The 18,697-nt window shown below is 44.5% G+C and overlaps 2 protein-coding genes across 2 annotated transcripts in view; one reads left to right on the top strand and one right to left on the bottom strand.

The window, feature by feature from the left end:
- Positions 1 to 1,739: 1,739 nt before the first annotated feature.
- On the top strand, positions 1,740 to 7,453 carry dtd2 (D-aminoacyl-tRNA deacylase 2). Its single transcript, XM_028037219.1, has 3 exons — positions 1,740 to 1,902; positions 6,815 to 6,884; positions 6,987 to 7,453. The coding sequence occupies exons 1-3, from the start codon at positions 1,795 to 1,797 to the stop codon at positions 7,316 to 7,318; spliced, it is 510 nt and encodes a 169-aa protein (XP_027893020.1). The 5' UTR covers positions 1,740 to 1,794; the 3' UTR covers positions 7,319 to 7,453.
- A 7,845-nt stretch (positions 7,454 to 15,298) lies between these two features.
- atg14 (autophagy related 14) overlaps positions 15,299 to 18,697 on the bottom strand; it is a 34,963-nt gene continuing 31,564 nt past the window's right edge. The window contains exon 11 of the mRNA XM_028036169.1: positions 15,299 to 15,795. Within this exon, the coding sequence (XP_027891970.1) occupies positions 15,673 to 15,795 (123 nt within the window). The 3' untranslated portion in view covers positions 15,299 to 15,672. The remainder of the gene's footprint in view (positions 15,796 to 18,697) is intronic.

Genomic DNA, 18,697 nt, shown 5'->3' with positions numbered 1-18,697 from the left:
TGATATTAGCACCTCTGAGACCTAGAATTATAAGACTGAGATATCAAGGCAAAGAAAACTCAGTAGCTGCTGGTAGGGGCCATTCAGGGGCCTCCAGACACTCAGGGGCCCCTAGAAATGGTGTAATTGTAACACAGACCATAGAGCTAAACCTGTAGCATATTTTATAGAGAATGACAATGTTATTACATTTTATTTAATGCATTCAGCTGAGAAAAATAAATAGTACATTTAGGATTTAATTAGGAAGTTTACTTTGTAAAAGTTTAAAGAATCATCTTGATAGTTTGATTGTTGTGTTACCATGGCTACAATATGGTGTAATCTTTGTGTTTGAGTTGGGTTTGTTCACAAATACATCACAGCAAATAACCAATAATCAGTGATTGATTTTAAACTCTGCCAATAAACCTGGTCTCCCTCTCACAGATTCACCTTATCTATATTTAAACATGTTAGCGATTCTGAGGGTCTTAGTAGGACGGGTTCCGGAGGGGGGTTCTGTCTAAGGCCCATATTACCTTGGGCCGGCCCTGGAGGAACAGCTGTTGCGATGCGCATCTCTGGAATCTACCTGGAATCTACCTTTAATCCCCCGGTGGCCCCTATGTCAGTCCCCCGATGCTTTGGGGACGTTTTGGTTCATTTCATTGTGGCATGTTTGGTTTTTTGCTGCGGTTCTAATTATTGCTACAATATTTTCTCTGATGTTTATTTTGTGAACTCTAAATGCTCTGGGCCGAATCTTCCTTTAACACTTGAGGTTCTGCAATAACTTCTATTTACAGCCCAGAACCTCCAGCCCAGATCCCGTCAGCAGCGGCTTTAAACCGCCTGGTAGAAACGTTAAGGAGAAGCAGAGCGAACAGTCAGCAGGTGGTACAACCCGGTACCAGGTGGTACCAGGTGGTACCAGGTGGTACCGGGGCTTTGATCTGCGTTGCGATTCGCGGTGACAGTCGGTACCATGTCTCATATCAGGATGTCTGATATAAAGACAGATATTCTTTATATCTGTCGGTGGACCGACTTAGACTGCCTGTAGTGAACCGGGCCTTTAGCAGAATGATGAAGTTAAAGTCAAAAGTTTTTTCTGCAGCCGAAACATTTCTGTGTTTAGTGGTGAGGCGAGTTTTTTCCCCACTATTGCAAGGACGATTATAAAAGTATAAATAGAAACAGTTTTTCTAACGTCAGCATCAGACCTACGTTTTTATTCACAAATCAGTGTATGAAAAAATATTCTTGCCCATAATTGGATAGTTAAAGGACACAGATCCGTCCCCTCCTCCTCACCATGGACCCGGAGTCTGAACAACATGGAGGCTCTGAGAGTCATTATTAGACTGAGGGCAACCAGACTAGTTTATTTTTACTAAATTATTATATTTAGATAAATATTATTGCTGAGGGGCACAAACAGGCCTTCTGACATACAGATAAAAAAAAAAAGAAAAAAAAACTCCAAAAGGGCACTAGGGGCATCAAGGATGAAAAGGACAGGGGCTCAAGCCCCCTTCGCCCTCCCTCTGCACGTGCCTGTACACCTGTATATATATATATATATATGTACAGGTGTATATATATGCCTGTATATATACAGGGCTTGAGCCCTGTATATATATATATATATATATATATACAGTATATATAAACTATCACGAACCACACACTCCATACCAGTAAGTGGCGGTAATGCTACTAAAAGTTTGTTGCCAACCGCCAGTAAATCCAAGAAGAAGAAGGAGGAGAAGAAGAAGAAGAAGAAGAAGAAGTAGTAAAGAAAGGTGAAAAATGGCAGAAAAAGGCGGCGGACTGGCTCGGACGGTGCTGCAGCAGTGTTTACACGCCAGACTGCAGGTTCAAGAAGCGGATGAACAGCTGGAGGCTCAATACGCCCAGGTACAAATATCACGAAGCAATATTTAGATGTAAGGGAAATAAATCCTAATATTTACCTAAAGAAAACGTTTAGACGCATTTTCATTGAAATGGTAAATAATTACAGACTTTTTCCAATAGATAAAGAACTGATATCCAGTCAGGACTGTAGAAGCACTCTAAATAATGTTGAATAAATAATGTGACAGCAACAGTTATGTGAAAATATAAAAACATGATCAAAAAATAGTATATATATATATATATATATATATATATATATATATATATATTTACAACATAGTATAGTACCAGTTGTAACAATCTGTGAGGATTTTACAGGAGGCAGTGCAAAATTCTTAAGCAAATATGTAAACATTAAGCCGTAGTAAACCGTCTCAGCGCGTGCAATTCTATGGGTTATAGTTTCAATAATGGAAAATTAACACATTTCATTTCGTATTCATTTTAAAATAAAAACTGTTGAGCAAAATTAGACTAGCAAAATTTATGGTTCAACTTTTTATATTCAAGGTAAACAAAAAAAGTAGCCAATTGTCGTGAAACTGGATTTCTTAATCATTACCACTCCATCACCTTGGGCAAGACATTTCATCTGCCTTGCTTGCTGGTGGAGGTCAGCAAGTAAGTGGTCAGTCAGAGGCATCCCCAGCTCCAAAGAAGTTTAGCATTGGCTTATTTTGGTGGCAGGTAGACTAAACAAGCTTTTATTTTATAAACACATAAAGAAACCTTTATGTAACCTTTCAAATAAATAAACATCCTTACTGTTTACAATAAGGATGTAAACAATGACATGTATAAAATGTTCAGTAATTATGCTCAAATTTGCGTAAACATTAGCTCATACATCACAGAAATCCAATATTTCCAATCTCTGAAGAATGCAAAATTAATCCACTCAAGTAAGACTAATAATAATAATATTACTCAAGCGAAAGAAAAGCAGACAGGATGAGGATCAGCTCCTCCAAATCTGAGGCCATTGTCTTGAGCCAGGTCAGGGGGATGTCCTGGCCCTAGTGGAAGAGTTTAAGTGTCTCGGGATCTTGTTCACTAATGAGGGAAAAATGGAGCAATATATCGACAGGCGCATCGGCGCAGTGTCTGCAGTGAAGCGGGCGCTGTACCGGTCTGTCATGGAGAAGAGAGAGCTGAGTCAAAAAACAAACCTCCTGATTTACCAGTCAATTTACGTTCTTACCATCATCTATGGTCATGAACTTGGGTCATGACTGAATGAACGAGGTCATGGATACAAGAAGAAGAAGAATTACTTTATTCATCCCAGCAGGGAAATTATTTCGCAGTTACAGCAAGAATTTTTTATACACAGATTAACACACACACGACGGGAGCTGCGTCTGCAGGCAGCCAGCTGAGCCGGCGCCATTTTTGAAGGAGGACATGCGGCAAAGGTCGTTGGGACCGGGAGTTGAACCCGTGACGTCCGCGGGTCTAAGGCCTCCAAATGTGGGGCGTGCTAACCCCCTGTGCCACCACAGCACGCCCCAAGCCATACAAGCAGCTGAAATGAATTTTGTCTGTAGGTGTGTCTGGGCTCTCCCTTAGAGATAGGGTGAGAAGCTCAGTCATCCAGGGGAGACTCAGATTAGAGCCGCTGCTCCTCCACATCGAGAGGAGCCAGTTGAAGTGGCTCGGGCATCAGGTTAGGTGCTCATGTCCCATTGGAAGGAGACCCAGGAGACACCGGAGGGACTATGTTTCTCGGCTGGTCTGGGAACGCCTTGGGAGCTGGAACAGGTGACTGGGGAGAGGGAAGCCTGGGCCTCCCTTCTTAATCTGCTATCCCCGCAACCCAACCCTGGAAAAATAGAAGAAGGATGGATGGATGGATGGTAAAGAAAAAAGTACAGTGCAGTAAAACTGCTCTTTTTCCCAAAACGTTACTCAAGTAAATGTAACCAGTACTACCCACTTTTTAGATAACAAAATGAGTAACCTATTCTTAACAAGCTTAACGTAATATATTGACATTAGCTAGACATCATTTATCTAACATCCTGCATCCAACGGCATTAATTAACTCATTTGCTTGCTCAAAATTCCTACACTGTGTGGATTTTGTGTGGGTGATTAATCAAATTAATTTGTTAAATCAATTAAGCAATAATCCACAGACATTTCACACCAAACGAGTCTCATCCACTTCATGACGTGCTGGTCGGATACAGGAGCACCTTCAGGCAGAGACTCATTTTGCCAAAGTGAACCACAGAAAATCATTTCTGCTTGTAGCCATTAGGTTTTACAATGCCCAAGTCTGAGTACGTTCAGAAGAAGAGTGTTCTTGATCAAAAAATTCATGAAAGAGGGGAAAACCTATAAAGAAGTGCAGAAAATGATAGGCTGTTCAGCTGTTCAAATGCTCTAAAATGGCAGCCAAAACCAGAAAGTCGAGGAAGAAAAGAAAAAGAAAAACCTGATCCCCTCCCTCCGACAACTGGATCACAGGGCAATGTTCCAACATGATAATGACCCCAAACACAACTCTAAGACGACCAACCACTGCTTTATTGAAGAGGCTGAGGGTAAAGGTGATGAACTGAGCAAGCATGTCTCCAGACCTAAACCCTATAGAACATCTTTGGGGCGTCCTCAAGCGGAAGGTGGAGGAGGGCAAAGTCTTGAATATCTGCCAGCTCCATAATGTCATCATGGAGGAGTGGAAAAGCATTCCAATGGACCTTACCAAGCTCCGCCCACAACCGACCCACGTGACCACAAGTCTCACAAACAGCCTCTCAGTACGTTGTTTCTATGTAAACGTGACTCAATTAGTGCATCATTTCTACCAGATTTTCACAACATATCAGCTACTACAATGGACAGAGGAACTAACAAGTTCATGTCATCATCTGGGAGGAGGTTACTGGTTTCTCAGTCACAAGCTGGTTGCAAACCTGAGGCCAGCAGGTGTCAGTCAGTTATGGTAGATCTGAAATTTGGTTTGATGACTGAAATATGAGAAGCTACAGACTGATAGGAGGAACCAAAGAGCTTTGTAAAGGTAAAGGCAAATCTTCTGAAGTTGGGATATAATTAATTTAATTTCACATAATTACAATGGTAGAAGCCATTTGTTTGTTAAAAAGTTATTTTGAGGGAAGAATAAATTGACACTGTTATATAAGCTGCACACAGATAACTTTTCATTGTCAAAGTGTCATTTTGTCAGTGTTGTCCTATGAAAAGATATTCTTAAATATCTGCAGAAATGTGAGGGGTGACTCACTTTTGTGATACACTATGTTGTTACAAACCTCCCCCACAAGATCACTAAGGGTAAATTCTGGCACTGGGTGTAACAAAAATCAGTAACCTAAACAGTTGGTGTCAGTAGCAAAATATAGTTTATTTTACAGTTCAAGTAAAACCTCAATCACAGGAGACAAACACAGGGAAGCTTTAAGCTTCAGGATCTCTGAGGCCAAAACAACAAACAAAACACCCCCCTTTTAATTATAAAATTAAAAAAACACCTTCTAGAAGAGAACTGAAAAAAAAGTACAAAACCTGAACTCCCTGGCTAACCACAAAACAGGAGAAAACAGTTAAACAAAATGGCAGAGAACCCCTACCAGCTTCCACTGTGAATAGAAACAACTGAAGCTCTTTGTGGGGTGGCTGACGAGCTCCAACACATTGTACCTGTGGCAGCCAGGTAGAACTGAAACACAAAGAGAGAGCTCTCCCATTAAGAGAGCCCCTAGAGGTCAGTGACCGTAATATATATATATATATATATATATATATACATACATACATACAGTACAGACCAAATGTTTGGACACACCTTTTAATTCAATGAGTTTCCTTTATTTTCAAGAGTATTGACATTGTAGATTCACACTGAAGGCATCAAAACTATGAATAACACATGTGGAAATATGCACTAAACAAAAAGGTGTAAAACAACTGAATATTCCCTTATATTCTAGTTTCTTCAAAGTAGCAACCTTTTGCTGTGATTACTGCTTTGCACACACTCTGCATTTTCTTGATGAGCTTCAAGAGGTCGTCACCTGAAAGGGTTTTCACTTCATAGGTCAACCTGCCCTGTCAGGTTAATAAGTGGGATTTCTTGCCTTATAAATAGTCATGAAAATAAAGAAAACCCATTGAATTAGAAAGGTGTGTCCAAACGTTTGGTCTGTACTGTATATATACGTAAAAAAATAAGAATATATATATAAAAAAAAAAAAAAATATATATATATATATATATATATATATATACTGTATGTGTGTGTATTATAAACTGTCTCTTATGGTTATATTTGTATCAGATGAAGCTTTAGACATATCAGTGTTATATATTCCAAACTTCGATCACAGCTTTTACAAATAAGGTTTTATAAAGGAAAGTTGGAACACTGTCCCTGGCGTTATTCACTATGCTACCATCTTGAAGCTCAGTCACATGATCCCTGTTCCTCCATGTGCTTTTACTGACTGGTGGTCACGGCTCGCTCGGAATAACTGAAGACCATTGATCTGGAAGGCTGAGTCTGGCATGTTGTTGTTTCTGTTAGGCAAAGAACGGCACAGTTCTTATCTCTGTGCTCATTTGTAACAAATCCGTTTCCATTTGACCGCTGCTTTTCACACCCTACTGTGCCAGTCCATTGTCCTCAGGAACCTGAAATCCTACCAAGTGTGGATTTCAGTCTCTGATATATTAACAGTGGGATTGTCTCCAATGGCAATCAGCTTGGCTGAGCTGCACTTCAGCTGAAAAATTGGCACTGAACTTGTGCCCAAAGCAGCCTCAAGTAAATTAAAGTATTGCTTAATCTTGGGAGCTCAAGATGCCGCTGCACCTTTGTGTGCCACCATAGCAACATCTGAATATTATCAAACATCTCAGATTACCCTTGCTAATTTTCAGATCAACAGAGGAATGGTGATCTACGTCTGCTTCTTTAAGGGAGCCACACATGACATCCTGCCAAAGATGGGTTAGTTTTATTTTATCTTTTTTTTTTTTTTTTTACCAAATTTGAACCATTAAGAAATGTAAGCTTCTCTATAAATCCCATGTTCTTCCTCCTCGTGTCAAGTGTCCACGCTGCTGAACCTGCGGTTGTGCGAGCTGCCTTCTGGAAAGAGGGTTTCAGTGTTGGAGCTTCCTGGTAGCCTGCTGATCGTCCCTCAGGCCACACTGGGTGGAAAAGCCAAAGGGAAAGGCATGCAGTACCACAATAACATCAGCAAAGAGGATGGACTGAAGCTTTACAGCTCCTTCATCTCGCTGTGTGAGAAAGAACTGATGACTGCTGCTGGAGAGACTGGGAGGGAAGCTGAGGTGACTGTGAGACATGGAACATATGGACAGAGACAGGTGCTTCAGCTGGACACTAACGGACCATACACACATCTCATGGACTTTTGATATGTTCTATTTTACAAGGCTGACGGAGATGGTGTTAGTCTGTGAGTTCATGGAAATGTAAATCTTGTGTGGTCATAAAAAAAATGTTAAGAATTGTTTGGCTTTTAAAATAAAAGTTTCACTTTTATTTCCCAATTAATGTTTAATATATAGATCTCTATATAGAGATATACTTGTAGTGCAAATAGCAACGATGAGACATCTGGTTCTGCGATGTAATGAAAATGAAGCGGACCTGTCCTGATCAGTCTGAACTGAGGATTGGGGTGAGTGTAGAGCATTTTTAGTAATGTCATAAATTTATCACCAAAGCCAAATTTTTGGAGAACCAAAAACAAATAGTCCGACTCAATTTGATCGAATGCCTGTTGAGCATCTAATGAAATAACCACAGAGGCAGGAAGGTTGGTCCGGTGCATAACATGTAGGAGTTGACGAGTGTTTGAAAAATAATACCTGTTAGGGATGAAGCCAGTCTGGTCAGAATGAATCAGGTAAGCTATGTGTTTATTTAAACGAGTAGCTAATACTTTGGCAACTATTTTTTGGTGGCTGTTTAGTAAACTTTAAAGGACATTATGAGGCAACATAGAGCAATCCCTGCCTTTTTTCAGGAGAAGACAAATATTAGCACCATACAAACTCTGAGGAAATACTCCCTCTCTCACTGACGAGTTCATCATATGGAGAAGAAGAGGGGCAACCAGATCCAAATGACTTGTAGAATTCTACTCCAAACCCATCTGGACCACAAGATTTACCAGAAGATAATGAACTTATCACAGATTTAATTTCTTAAATTGCAAAATCAGAATCCAAGTCTGCCCTGGCTGATTCATTCAGAACAGGTACATTTAAATTGTTTAGGAAGTCTTTCGTATCACAACTGGTAGCACTAGATTTGGAAGTGTACAAATTACTGTAATAATTGAAAAAAACTCATCATTTATGAGTTTAGGGTCAGCTAACAGTTGGCCAGAGGGGGAAGAAATTTTATGAATAGCTCTCTCTGCCAGTGTGCCTGTTACTTGTCTGGAGAGCAATCTATCAAGCTTGGCCCATCCATCCATCCATCCATCCATCTTCTTCCGCTTATCCGAGGTCGGGTCGCGGGGGTAGCAGCTTCAGAAGGGAGGCCCAGACTTCCCTCTCCCCGGCCACTTCTTCCAGCTCTTCCGGGGGAATCCCGAGGCGTTCCCAGGCCAGCCGAGAGACATAGTCTCTCCAGCGTGTCCTGGGTCTTCCCCGGGGCCTCCTCCCGGTGGGACGTGCCCGGAACACCTCACCAGGGAGGCGTCCAGGAGGCATCCTGACCAGATGCCCAAGCCACCTCAACTGGCTCCTCTCGATGTGAAGGAGCAGCGGCTCTACTCTGAGTCCCTCCCGGATGACTGAGCTTCTCACCCTATCTCTAAGGGAGAGCCCAGCCACCCTACGGAGAAAGCCCATTTCGGCCGCTTGTATCCGCGATCTCGTTCTTTCGGTCATGACCCAAAGCTCATGACCATAGATGAGGGTGGGAACGTAGATCGACCGGTAAATCGAGAGCTAAGCTTTTTGGCTCAGCTCTCTCTTCACCACGACGGACCGGTACAGCGCCCGCTTGACAGCAGACGCTGCGCCAATCCGCCTGTCGATCTCCCGCTCCCTTCTTCCCCCATTCGTGAACAAGATCCCGAGATACTTAAACTCCTCCACTTGGGGCAGGACACCCCCCCTGACCCGGAGAAGGCACTCTACCCTTTTCCGGCTCAAGACCATGGCCTCGGATTTGGAGGCACTGATCCCCATCCCGGCCGCTTCACACTCAGCTGCGAACCGCTCCAGCGAGAGCTGCAGATCACGATCTGATGAAGCCAAAAGGACCACATCGTCTGCGAAAAGCAGAGATGAGATCCTAAGGCCACCAAATCGGATCCCCTCAACACCTTGGCTGCGCCTAGAAATTCTGTCCATAAAAGTGATGAACAGAATCGGTGACAAAGGGCAGCCGTGGCGGAGTCCAACTCTCACCGGAAACGAGCCCGACTTACTGCCGGCAATGCGGACCAGACTCTGACACCGGTCATACAGGGACCTGACAGCCCATATCAAAGGGCCCGGTACCCCATACTCCCGGAGAACCCCCCACAGGGCTCCCCGAGGGACACGGTCGAACGCCTTCTCCAAGTCCACAAAACACATGTAGACTGGTTGGGCGAACTCCCATGCACCCTCCAGGACCCTGCCGAGGGTGTAGAGCTGGTCCAGTGTTCCACGACCAGGACGAAAACCACACTGCTCTTCCTGAATCCGAGGTTCGACTATCCGACGGACCCTCCTCTCCAGGACCCCTGAATAGACCTTGCCAGGGAGGCTTAAGAGTGTGACCCCTCTATAATTGGAGCACACCCTCCGGTCCCCCTTTTTGAACAGGGGGACCACCACCCCAGTCTGCCAATCCAGGGGAACTGCCCCCGATGTCCATGCGATATTGCAGAGTCGCGTCAACCAACACAACCCTACAACATCCAGAGCCTTAAGGAACTCCGGGCGGATCTCATCCACCCCCGGGGCCTTGCCACCGAGGAGCTTTTTAACCACCTCGGCGACCTCGTCCCCAGAGATTGGAGAGCCCAACCCAGAGTCCCCAGGCTCCGCTTCCTCAGTGGAAGGCATGTTGGTGGGATTGAGGAGGTCTTCGAAGTACTCTGCCCACCGACCCACAACGTCCCGAGTAGAGGTCAGCAGCACACCATCCCCACTATAAACAGTGTTTGTGCTGCACCGCTTCCCCCCCCTGAGACGCCGGATGGTGGACCAGAATCGCCTCGAAGCCGTGCGGAAGTCTTTCTCCATGGCCTCTCCAAACTCCTCCCACGCCCGAGTTTTTGCCTCAGCAACCGCCCGAGCCGCATGCCGCTTCGCCCGCCGGTACCCATCAGCTGCTTCCGGAGCCCCACAGGCCAAAAAGGCCCGATAGGACTCCTTCTTCAGCCTGACGGCATCCCTCACCGAAGGTGTCCACCAACGGGTTCGAGGGTTGCCGCCGCGACAGGCACCGACAACCTTGCGGCCACAGCTCCGATCGGCCGCCTCGACAATGGAGGCACGGAACACGGTCCACTCAGACTCCATGTCCCCCACCTCCCCCGGGACGTGTTCGAAGTTTTGCCGGAGATGGGAGTTAAAGCTCCGTCTCACAGGGGATTCCGCCAGACGTTCCCAGCAGACCCTCACAACACGTTTGGGCCTGCCAGGTCTGACCGGCTTTCGCCCCCACCACCGGAGCCAACTCACCACCAGGTAGTGGTCAGTGGACAGCTCCGCACCTCTCTTCACCCGAGTGTCCAAGACATACGGCCGCAGATCCGATGAAACGATGACAAAGTCGATCATCGAACTGCGGCCTAGGGTGTCCTGGTGCCAAGTGCACATATGGACACCCCTATGCTTGAACATGGTGTTCGTTATGGACAATCCATGGCGAGCACAGAAGTCCAGCAACAGAACACCGCTCGAGTTCAGGTCGGGCGGGCCGTTCCTCCCAACCACGCCCCTCCAGGTCTCACTGTCGTTGCCCACGTGAGCGTTGAAGTCCCCCAGCAGAACAAGGGAGTCCCCAGGAGGAGCACTCTCCAGTACCCCCTCTAAGGACTCCAAAAAGGGTGGGTAATCTGAACTGTCGTTCGGCCCGTAAGCACAAACGACAGTCAGAACCCGTCCCCCCACCCGTAGGCGGAGGGATGCTACCCTCTCGTTCACCGGGGTGAACCCCAACGTACAGGCGCCGAGATGGGGAGCAACAAGTATGCCCACTCCTGCCCGACGTCTCTCTCCCTGGGCAACTCCAGAGTGGAAGTATGTCCAGCCCCTCTCAAGGAGACTGGTTCCAGAACCAGAGCCATGCGTCGAGGTGAGACCGACTATTTCTAGCCGGAACCTCTCGACCTCACGCACTAACTCCGGCTCCTTCCCCACCAGAGAGGTGACATTCCACGTCCCAAGAGCCAGTTTCTGCAACCGAGGATCGGACCGCCAGGGTCCCCTCCCTTGGCCGCCACCCATCACACAGTGCACCCGACCCCTTTGGCCCCTCCCACGGGTGGTGGGCCCATGGGAGGGGGGGCCCATGTTTCCTCTTCGGGCTGAGCCCGGCCGGGCTCCATGGGTAAAAGCCCGGCCACCAGACGCTCGCCATCGTGCCCCCCCTCCAGGCCTGGCTCCAGAGTGGGGCCCCGGTGACCCGCGTCCGGGCGAGGGAACACCAAGTCCAATGTTTTTACTCATCATTGGGGTCTTCGGGCTGCACTTTGTCTGGTCCCTCACCTAGGACCTGTCTGCCTTGGGTGACCCTACCAGGGGCATGAAGCCCCAGACAGCATAGCTCCTAGGATCATTGGGGCACTCAAACCCCTCCACCACGATAAGGTGGCAGCCCATGGAGGAGAGCTTGTCCCCTAGTTAAATTTTATTTTGTTCAAGTTTGCGAATTTAATTGCCAGCTTGTTCCCCAAGCCTGTGATTGTATTCAGATTTTATCTTCAGGATCGTACTGAGTATATTTTCATTAGAATTCTGATAGCTGTTCTCCAAAACAGCCAATTTAGCCTGAATATCTGCAAGACGCTGCGATCCGGCCTTTTTGATTGAAGACTGATAAAAAAAAATGTTACTTAATACCACTTTAAATGACTCCCACAAAACTGAGTCAGATACTTCTCCATTGTCATTAAAAAGGAGAAAATATGAGATTTTGGCTGAAACATAATTGGCATAATTGCTGGAATAATTTGTCAGAATTGATGGGGTGGATAAATTTCCAATTAAACAACGGAGCATAAAGATTAAAGTGGATTAAGAGAGGGGCATGGTCTGAAATTAAAATCCTGTGATACATTGAGCTGACTGTGTAAAATTAATTTATAATTAGGCCTGTCTCGATAAACGATAAATCAATTAATGTACGATAAATTAAAACTATCAACGTCATTTTGATTATCGGTATTATCGTGTCTTCCGGCCCTTTTCTCTTTCTGTTAATGACACTGAATGAAAAAAAAAAGGCTCAACTCCGGTGCTCTCCACTTACCTCCCTTCCTCATTTCTTTAGTGTAAAGCTCAGGGCACACTACACCAACTGATTGAAGGCCCATTTTCAAAACCTGACAGACCACACATTAGCCACAGAAATCCTAGATATAACTGTACGATCGGATTCCTGCCGTGTGGTGTCAGGATCTGTTCCGTATCTGTGTTTATTTTGAGTTTCTGTGTCTCTTAGTCTCCGTATTGTATTGTCTCCCCTTGATTGTTCCCAGGTGTTTCTTGTCTCCCTGATTACCCTCTGTGTATTTAACCCCACCTGTGTTCTTTGTTCCTCGTCGTGTCTGTCTAGTTTGCAGTTGTCACCTGTTGTGATCATTGCTCTCTGCGTTCTGGACTTTTGGATTTGCATCTTATTAAATCATCTACTTTATCGCTACCTGGGTTTGCTGCCTCTGCCTCACCACCACTCACACCGCAAAACCTGACATGTGGTGTCCAACAATGGGCACAAAATAATAGCTACAGTTCCAGTTAATTAATTTTAAAACCAGACATTAATCAATGCTTTACTACAATCTATCTGCAATGCATGTGGCTAGTGTCAGCGTAAAGTCCTGACTGAATAAAATCATTATAACCCATTTACGTCAAGTTAACTAAGAACAGCTGAAAAGTTACCGGTTTCTCAACTGGGGTAGCAATTTCGCTCCAACTCCTCCCCTTGTCATTTCTATATTCTTTGCATGTTGAATAAACATTAATGTTGTTTCCACATATCATCTCCAATGTCCGCTGGACTTCAGGTTGCGCTGTGTCAGTTGTTTGGGATTCCCCTCTGTAATTTCCCCTCAGAAAGCGCGGAGGGAATCCACTTCTGATTGGCTACCTGTCACATTTGACAGGCTGCGTTAACGCTCCCAGTCGGGGAAAACCCCTGATTTAGATCGGAGCGGCAACGACGATCTACCATAACACACCACACAATCTTACAGGCACATGCAGAGGGAGGAGCCAGGGGGGCTTGAGCTCCTTCCCTTTTTATCCTTGATGCCCCTAGTGCCCTTTTGGAGTTTTTTTTCCCCCAAAAAATTTATTTTATTTTTAATTTTTAATCTGTATGTCAGAAGGCCTGTTTGTGCCCCTCAGCAATAATATTTATCTAAATATAATAATTTAGTAAAAATAAACTAGTCTGGTTGCCCTCAGTCTAATAATGACTCTCAGAGCCTCCATGTTGTTCAGACTCCGGGTCCATGGTGAGGAGGAGGGGACGGATTTGTGCCTCTAACTCTCAAATTATGGGCAAGAATATTTTTTCATACACTGATTTGTGAATAAAAACGTAGGTCTGATGCTGACGTTAGAAAAACTGTTTCTATTTATACTTTTATAATCGTCCTTGCAATAGTGGGGAAAAAACTCGCCTCACCACTAAACACAGAAATGTTTCGGCTGCAGAGAAAACTTTTGACTTTAACTTCATCATTCTGCAGTGTTTTGAGGTTCCAATGTTGTGAGGTTACTCCAGAATAAAATAAAATACAGTATAAAATATGAATATAAATATAAATATAAAATATAAAGTGCAGGACTGACAGTAAAATAGAAGTTACTTAGCTATGTATATGTGCAAGGTATGAAGTGGAGACCAGTTTTTGAGTGCAGTCCAGTTAAGAGTTCAGCAGTCTGATGGCAAGTGGGAAAAAGCTGTTTCGGAACCTGGTGGACCTGCACCGGATGCTGCGGAACCTCTTTCCAGAGGGCAGCAGGGAGAACAGTCCATGGTGGGGGTGTGAGGGGTCACTGACGATGTTTCGGCCTCGGGACACGCAGCACTGGGATGAAATGTCCTAAATGGAGGGAAGGGGGGCCCCGATGATCCTTTCTGCTGTCCGCACCACTCTCCTCACTTTCTTCCAGTCGGAGGCGCTGCAGCCTCCACACCACACAGAGAGGCAGCTGGTCAGAATGCTCTCTATGGTGCTTCTGTAGAACGTCTTGAGGATGGGCAGGGGCAGGTGTGCTCTTCTCATCCTCCGCAGGAAGTACAAGCGTTTCTGTGCCCTCTTGACCAGAGACGTGGTGTTCACAGTCCAGGTGAGGTTATTTGTGATGTGCACCCCCAGGAATTTGGTGCTGCTGACCACCTCCACAGCCGAGCTGTTGATGAGCAGTGGAGCGTGGTTGGGCCGGTTCTTCCTGAAGTCGACGAACATCTCCTTCGTCTTGTCAACGTTCAGGATCAGACTGTTGTCTCTGCACCATTCCACCAGCTGCTCCACCTCCTCTCTGTAGTCCAGGTCGTTGTCGTCTCTGATGAGGCCCACCACCCTTGTGTCGTCCGCGAACTTCACGATGTGGTTGGTGGCGAACCTGGGGACGCAGTCGTGTGTCATCAGAGTGAACAGCAGAGGGCTCAGGACGCAGCCCTGAGGGGAGCCTGTGCTGAGGGTGATGACATCGGAGGTGTGTTGTCCGATCCGGACTGACTGAGGTCTGTCGGTGAGGAAGTCTAGCAGACAGTTGCGCAGGGGGGTGCTGAAGCCCAGGTGTCCCAGTTTTTCTGCCAGATGCTGTGGGATGATTGTGTTGAACACTGAGCTGAAGTCCAGGAACAACATCCGCACATGAGTGTTCTTCTCCTCCAGGTGAGCCAGGCTCAGGTGTAGGGTGGAGGAGATGGCGTCCTCAGTGGAGCGGTTTCGGCGGTAGGCAAACTGGAACGGGTCGAATGTGGGGGGGAGTCTGGAGATGATGTGTTCTTTTACCAGCCTTTTGTGTTGGTAGTCTGAATGGTTAAAAAAGGATTGTTTTCATGTGCAGCTCCATGTCAAGCTTACGCAAACAAACATTAACATACAGTAATAAATAAACTTTAGATCCATTACTCTGAAGAGGTGCCATCCTGAGAGGTGCAATTCTAGAATTGCATAAAACAAAACAACCTGCATATGAACTCCAGGGAAAGTATTTTATTGAAGAAAAAAATGATGGTGATTGTTCACATGCCAAACAAATTGTTTTGAGAGTCCAGTCTGTGCATATAGCACATACACTAACAAAGAACAACCATCATACCTCACATTCATAACAAATAGAACTGAAGCATTTGAAAATATTAGTGTACAAGTTTCTGATAGCAGCTCCAACTGTCAACTCTGATCTTTCTAAAGTTGCAGTTTTTAAATTATGCAAGATCTTTCTGTTTTGTTAATGACCAACGACAAAGAAACTGAGATAAAAACAATCTAAAGTTGGTTTTTGCTGATGTTAGACCTCCTGGTCTGATTTGATCACAGCCCAGATTATCCCCTGGTGAGGTTGAATCAACGCTGGCCTGTGTAAGCACGAAACCAGGAAGTGACCGAGGCAGCAGCAGATGAAATCATTCCTCCAGAATTAGCCGATGGCTGGGAAACCTGCAGAGTACTCTGGGAAAGATCCATTGACTGCAGAAGTAAAGGGAGAAAAGTTTGTCAACCAAAGTCCCACAGGGGTTCAAACATAACTCATTACTCTGCTTATTCTTTTTATACACTTCAAATCTTTTAAATCTTTTAATTTTACTTGACTTTTTTCTTCTTTTTTTCCCACATAACCACAAACAAAGTATTTTGGGGGGTGGGGGGGTATAGGGTGTTCATGCCTTTTGAGCAACAAAAGGCAGTGCATATCTCGACTTGAGGATTATGGTGGAGGCACAATCCTGGAAGAAAACATGGTAGCTGCTGCTAAAGCTAGTTAAACCTTTATTTCACCAGGCAAAGAACAATTTATTATTTGCAGCGTTAGACATTCTATTCTAACACAAAGAGCTGTGATTCTCTGTCTTTGTGGGATGAACCAATATGCAGTAGACAGCAGAAACAGTCTCTGTCAGATCCTCAGAATGCAGCTTGAATCACGTTTCCAGATGTTGTCAAACAGTCATTTTTATAAGAATGTAAAAGTGCCATGTTAGAAGCTTCAACGCGCAGGGTGACACGATCAGTCGGATGGATGAAAAGTCTGACATCATGCTGCAATGAAACACATTATTAAGGTGTTTTTTTTTTCCTTTAAGAATTCTATTATGCACTAGTTGTTTTTATGTGACAGTAATTCAACAGGAAGGGGGTAGAGAGAATGGGGTAGGGGGCAGAGAAACATGGGGTAAAGGAACCGAAGACAGGAGCCGAACTTAAAGAAGGACTACAGCCTCTATCTGCAGTGCGGCTGCTCTAACCAGTGCACCATGTAATGCGCCTATTCCGGTAGCCTTTTTTGGACTTTGCAGTACCCATTTGGTAAATTACTGACCTTTTTATACAATTCGAAACCTCTGACTCACCTAGTTCATCTTTCATTTTGTAAGAAAAATTTGTTATGCGTGATTGCGACTAGTTCCCTTGTAAAAAGTCATTGCAGATAAAGAGTAATCTACTAGTTGACACAACCCCTAATATATATACAGTATATATATATATACATATATATATATATATATATATATACATATCCTTTTACTATATTAGATTTAAACCTGTGTTTTAGTGACATAGAACAACATGAGGCTAAATCCTTCTCTCAACACTGGCTTTTGACATTAGCATGTCAGTGTGGATAAATGGCAAATTCCAATCTCTTGCCGTTTGCATACAGTTGACTCTAAATTACACATGCATCATCCAGTTTCCACCAAACTGGATATAAATTATCCGTATTAACCTCTAAAGAGGCCAATAGGATTATATCTAAATAAAATAATCTTTGCAATCTAGTGCACAATAAATATGCACCAGATTTTTTGTGCATCAAGTGAGCACTACGAGACACACTGATGTGGTAGTTTTATAACATCACTTAGGCCCATCTACTCAGAGAAGAAACTGAACATTATTGGTGACTTTTGCAGCTTCTCCCTGTATATGATATAGGATTGAAACCATATCCACTAAGTCTTAAAAGTCACACAGGATGTTAGAAAACCTACAGAAAGCACCCACCAGTACTTCACCAGAAAACAGTGACTCCTCTCTAGAAGGCTGGATTTCGGCTAAACCAGTGGTGCCCCAAGTCGGTCCTGGAGGTCCGGCATCCTGCATGCTTTAGTCTCTCCCTGGTTTAACGCACCTGGATCCAATGATGGCTCAATAGAAGGCCTAAGAAGAACACCGACCTGCTGAAAAGGTTGTTACTACCACCAAGGAGAGAACTACAACATGCATGATGCCGGCCCTCCAGGACCAACTTTGGGCACCACTGGGCCAAACGTTTAATTTTTCCAGCTGGACTCGAACTGAGACGGACTGAAGGTGATTTGGAAGATTCTGCAAATGCGCCCCCTGGTGGACGCATGTGGGAATGGCATGAGTTTTCAATGCTGCTTGCAACTTTAGCTATGTATTGTGTTTTTAACCACAATGCGTAGGAAAAAAAAACTGAAAGTGTGCAATACTTCCACCATCTGGTCTGGAGTGTGAACTGGAGCTAATGCGTTCACTAACAGATCTTACATCATACATCTGAAAATGGATTGGGTAAAGACAGCTTCCGTGTTTTAGTTAAACAACTGAAAACAACAGATCATATTCTGAGAGATGTAAAACTGAAGATAGCTGCTGCATTTAGTGTTAAGGACAAGAGACATATTTTGAGTCATTTTTGTCTTATAAACCAACACTGAGGCAAAGACGGCAGGCAAGAAAATTATCTAACTAGTCCTATGTCAGGTCTATAAGGTTATTAGCGGGAAATAACGGAGAAATCAACGATAAAGCCCAAGAGGAAAAATGAGCGACACAAAGTCAGGATTTTGTGAGTGTGAACGCTGTGGGACGCACTTTGCATGTACAAAATGGGCGAGTAATGACTTAAATAATACCAACTTGTGAAAATCTGCCTTCAGGAAAATGCTTAGAAATAAACAATAGTATGAAACGGTGTTTAGATTCCAATATAGCAGTTAGCCTAGACTGTTTTCATGCTGCCATAGAGCTACCGGTGGAATCTACACGCATAAAATCCAGCATAAGTAGCTTCACTTATTGATCTGGAAATGATTAGATGTTTAGCGTTATTTTAATTTAACTGAGTTGTGTTTATTTGACACTTAGCTGTCAGCTGTGAGTCATTAGCATGGAGCTATCAGTAAGTATGTTATGACAAAAACTGGGATGTTTACTACCGGTTACCTTCCTGGTGACTAACGTGGTTCCCGTCCATCAGTTTCATTCAACGGGACGTGAGCTGGGCTGCAGTCCATGATCCATTTCTTGCGTTATTCCAGACTCCTTTTTGGTTTTGGAAATGTAATAAATTGTATTCCACCCTCTGTATGTTCTGGGTGACGGATTGCATATTACCCACTGA

Source organism: Xiphophorus couchianus, chromosome 13 (genome assembly GCF_001444195.1).
Source record: "Xiphophorus couchianus chromosome 13, X_couchianus-1.0, whole genome shotgun sequence".
NCBI lineage: Eukaryota > Metazoa > Chordata > Actinopteri > Cyprinodontiformes > Poeciliidae > Xiphophorus > Xiphophorus couchianus.
This window is presented reverse-complemented; position numbering and strand designations above follow the sequence as displayed.

Excerpts from the sequence above, each read along its gene's own strand:
- dtd2 (XM_028037219.1), top strand. The coding sequence starts at position 1,795 with ATGGCAGAAAAAGGCGGCGGACTGGCTCGGACGGTGCTGCAGCAGTGT. Across the intron at positions 1,903-6,814 it reads TGGAGGCTCAATACGCCCAG|ATCAACAGAGGAATGGTGAT; the intron begins GTACAAATATCA and ends GCTAATTTTCAG. Across the intron at positions 6,885-6,986 it reads TGACATCCTGCCAAAGATGG|TGTCCACGCTGCTGAACCTG; the intron begins GTTAGTTTTATT and ends CCTCGTGTCAAG.